At 37.5% G+C, this 3,674-nt stretch overlaps 1 protein-coding gene across 1 annotated transcript in view; it reads right to left on the bottom strand.

The window, feature by feature from the left end:
• The window catches only part of LOC106881660 (nuclear pore complex protein Nup205), a 331,146-nt gene that overhangs the window by 17,152 nt on the left and 310,320 nt on the right, over positions 1-3,674 (bottom strand). Inside the window, exon 38 of the mRNA XM_052973459.1 lies at positions 1,476-1,590. Coding sequence (XP_052829419.1) covers positions 1,476-1,590 — 115 coding nt within the window. The remainder of the gene's footprint in view (positions 1-1,475; positions 1,591-3,674) is intronic.

Raw genomic sequence — 3,674 nt, 5'->3', positions numbered from 1 at the left:
TGATTCCTTCGTGTATCACCTGGTTCGTAATACGGGTGACTAGGCTATAACCGACATTGCCAGATATTTTGAGCATCTCTGCAGTGATTCCTGATGGGCCAGGGGCTTTCCCTGTCTTCATACCCTTAATTGCTTTATATACCAAGATACTGTCAATTCGGATAGCTGGTCCCTCTTTTGGGTCAACATTTAGCAGACTCTCTCCCATTCATTTTCTTCATTTAGCAACCTTTCATAGTGGCATCTCCAACCCTCTCTCTTTGTAGCATCATTAAATGCAAGTGAGCCATCATCCATGCAGACACATTTCTCTCACACACTGTCTTGCAATCCAAAACACTTCAAGTCTATGATCCTCACGACACAGAACATTGGCAAACTTCCTCTTACCTGCTTTCCCTCTGGCTAAGTAAACCTGTCTCCTAGCTTCCCTTCTGGCTATCTGATACAGTTCACTGCTACCACCACACTTCCAGTCCTTTCATACCTGTTTCTTTTCTGTAATGGCCTTGTCATCTACATTGTTCCACCATCATATCACCTTAGGTTGAGAGGGGACTTAGCACCAGCCACAGATCTGGTCAGTAGCCCTCAACAGGTTGTTCCATAGGAATCTCCAGTTGTCCTCCACGTTATGTGATACTATATCCTCCTGTTTTTTGTCAAAAGCTTCAAGTAATACGTCTCTTAATCTCTGTTCATTCAGAGGATATATATATATATATCATCATCATCATATAACAATTATAAACCCTGAGTGGTTCTCTCCTTCTCTTACTCCAAAAGCAACTGTAGGTGGTAGCAGCAACATTCACCAGTCAAATTAAACACACATTAATGTGTGAGAGTGGAAATTGATATTATTGAAAAACACTAAGCAGTAAGATGGAAGACAAAGTTCTAGATAAAGTTGGAAACAAAAGTAGCATCACATGAAAAAGAACTTGCAAAAATTACTCAAAGTAAGTGATAAAATTGGCTGAAGCCCTTGCCAGATGTGTACAGCTTATTCTAAACATGGCCAGATATCATGATTTCATGTATTTTGTATTCAAAATTTTACAAAGCTCTATTTTTATGTATAATCAAATTTTATAGTTCCTTTTATATTTAATTTACTGTTTATTTGTTATTTTCATTACATTTTATTAATATTCAGATTTTATGAAATGTTAAATATTATTGTGAACTAAACAAAAATATTTTCACAACACCTAAATTATTTATAAATACTTATCTATCTTTATTTGAAAAGGTATTCAAGTCTGCTCTAGACATAAGATAGCTTATCTTGCTATGCACTACAAGGAGAAATGTCACAAGTCATGGTTAAAGTCAGAATAAAAGTGCCAACAATCCTTTCCACCTACTAGTTCTAACTTAATGGTTCACAAAGTAAAACTGGCTTCACATTTTCATAAATCTGTAAATTATATAAAAATCTTTAATTAATAGAATAGCTAGACAAAGGATACAAGAAAAATTTTGTAATTCTTGATAACGGTATCCAATAATTTGGACAAGTCTTTTCTTTGCTAATTGTTGTTGTTGCTGTGTTGATACTTTCTCTAAATCTGCAACACCAGAGTACTGTAAAATACAAGTAAAAATACCCATGTATTAGCAAAAACAGATCAACAGCAGAAATGCATATAACAATGAATCAAAATTTCCATTTCAACATCAATTGACTTATTGGGTCAAGTTAAAGAGTTTGTTAACCAGCCTTAATGATGGTAGGGTTTTGCACCACAAAGAGATCTTTTTTAGCCACAATAACTTGTATACATTGACAAGTTACTGTAGATGTCTCCAAAATCCTGCCACCAAGAAAGTGCGACCATGACATGAAACCCAGTTGTGCAAGGTTTCAAATTCCTAGCTAAGACTAAAGAGCATCATTACTTAAAGTGACAATGGTTAAAGTGTAAACTTTATAATAAATCCAGAGTAGAGTTCCTAAGGTAGTTTTGTGTTTTCACTTGTCTGGCAATTCCTGCTATCAAATTGATGTCACGTGTACTGCTCTGTCTTGCATTCTGTAGAGGTAAGTTCAGTGCCACTGTGAAAGGCAGCAGTAACAGTTTGGAAAGCGGTTGCCCTCCCATATTGGATTGCAGCTCAAATCCTAATTAGCATTGTAAAACTCAATTGTCTCAATATAGATGGATGCCAAATAGAGAATATAATGTACTAAAACATTCAGTTTCTATAACAACAAGCTACTGCGAGGAACTAACAGTTTGGTATAAGTAATTATAGTTCTTTCATGTTATACACGAAAATATTATGATTCTGAATTATGTCTAAAACTAGACATTATTATACTCTTTTACTTGTTTCAGTCATTTGACTGTGGCCATGCTGGTGCACCGCCTTTAGTCGAGCAAAGTGACCTCAGGACTTATTCTTTGTAAGCCTAGTACTTATTCTATCAGTCTCTTTTGCTGAGCTGCTAAGTTACAGGGATGTAAACACACCAGCATCGGATGTCAAGCGATGTTGGGGGGACAAACACAGACACACACATATACATACATATATATATATACATACATATATATATATATATATATATATATATATATATATATATATATATATATATATGTATGTATATATACCTGACGGGCTTCTTTCAGTTTCCGTCTACCAAATCTACTCACAAGGCTTTGGTTGGCCTGAAGCTATAGTAGAAGACACTTGCCCAAGGTGCCACGCAGTGGGACTGAACCCGGAACCATGTGGTTGGTAAGCAAGCTACTTACCACACAGCCACTCCTACGCCTATGTTCGTTCATCATCATTTAAATGATGATGTTCATCATCATTTAATGTCCCTTATCCTCGCTGGCATAGGTAGCTGGTTTGGCATGAATTAACAAGCTAAAAGGATGTGCCAAGCACCAATGTTGGATTTGGAATAGTTTCTAAAGTTGGATGTCTTTCCTAATGCCAGCCACTTCACAGAGTGTATTGGGTGCTTTTTTTTCGTGGTACCATCACTGGTGGGGTCACCAAACACCCACAAGACAAGATTCTACAACTAAGTATTGAGGGATATAAAGGTGTGTGTGTTTGGTAGGAGCTGATAGTTTACCAAAGGTGAATACGTGGCTTCCTCATCTGGAAAGAGAGAACAATGTGAGATTACGGTACAAGGTGAGTATGAAAGACAGAATAGGAAACAGGAACAGAAAATGTGGGTGGGTAGGTAAGTTGCACTAGAGTGAAAAGTGTGACAGATGATGAAAGATTGAAACTGAGTTGAATGTAGTGAATATCAGATTAAGGGAGGGGAAGTGAAGGCAAGAAATAGGATTGGGTCAGGTAGGAGGTGATAAAGAACAGTAGTAAGGATAAAATATACAGCATGTCATCATTCGTCATGGACCTCTATCATCTTCAAGAGATTTGCCATTGAGGTCAGTCTTCACCTATTTCATCCTATGGCTTCTATGTTCTCATCCACCCACATCACATGACCACACCAGTGTAGTCTTCTCTCTATAACACATCAGACTTTGCCATACATGCAGAATGATATTGCATGTCCACCAGAGCATGTTAGCTTCATCTCTTCCTTTCTCCACATCCTCAGTATTGACAGCCCAGCTTCACAAGAGAGAGGGGGAGGGAGAGAGAGGGAGAGAGAGAGAGAGAGAGAGAGAGAG

Source organism: Octopus bimaculoides, chromosome 15, assembly GCF_001194135.2.
Source record: "Octopus bimaculoides isolate UCB-OBI-ISO-001 chromosome 15, ASM119413v2, whole genome shotgun sequence".
NCBI lineage: Eukaryota > Metazoa > Mollusca > Cephalopoda > Octopoda > Octopodidae > Octopus > Octopus bimaculoides.
This window is presented reverse-complemented; position numbering and strand designations above follow the sequence as displayed.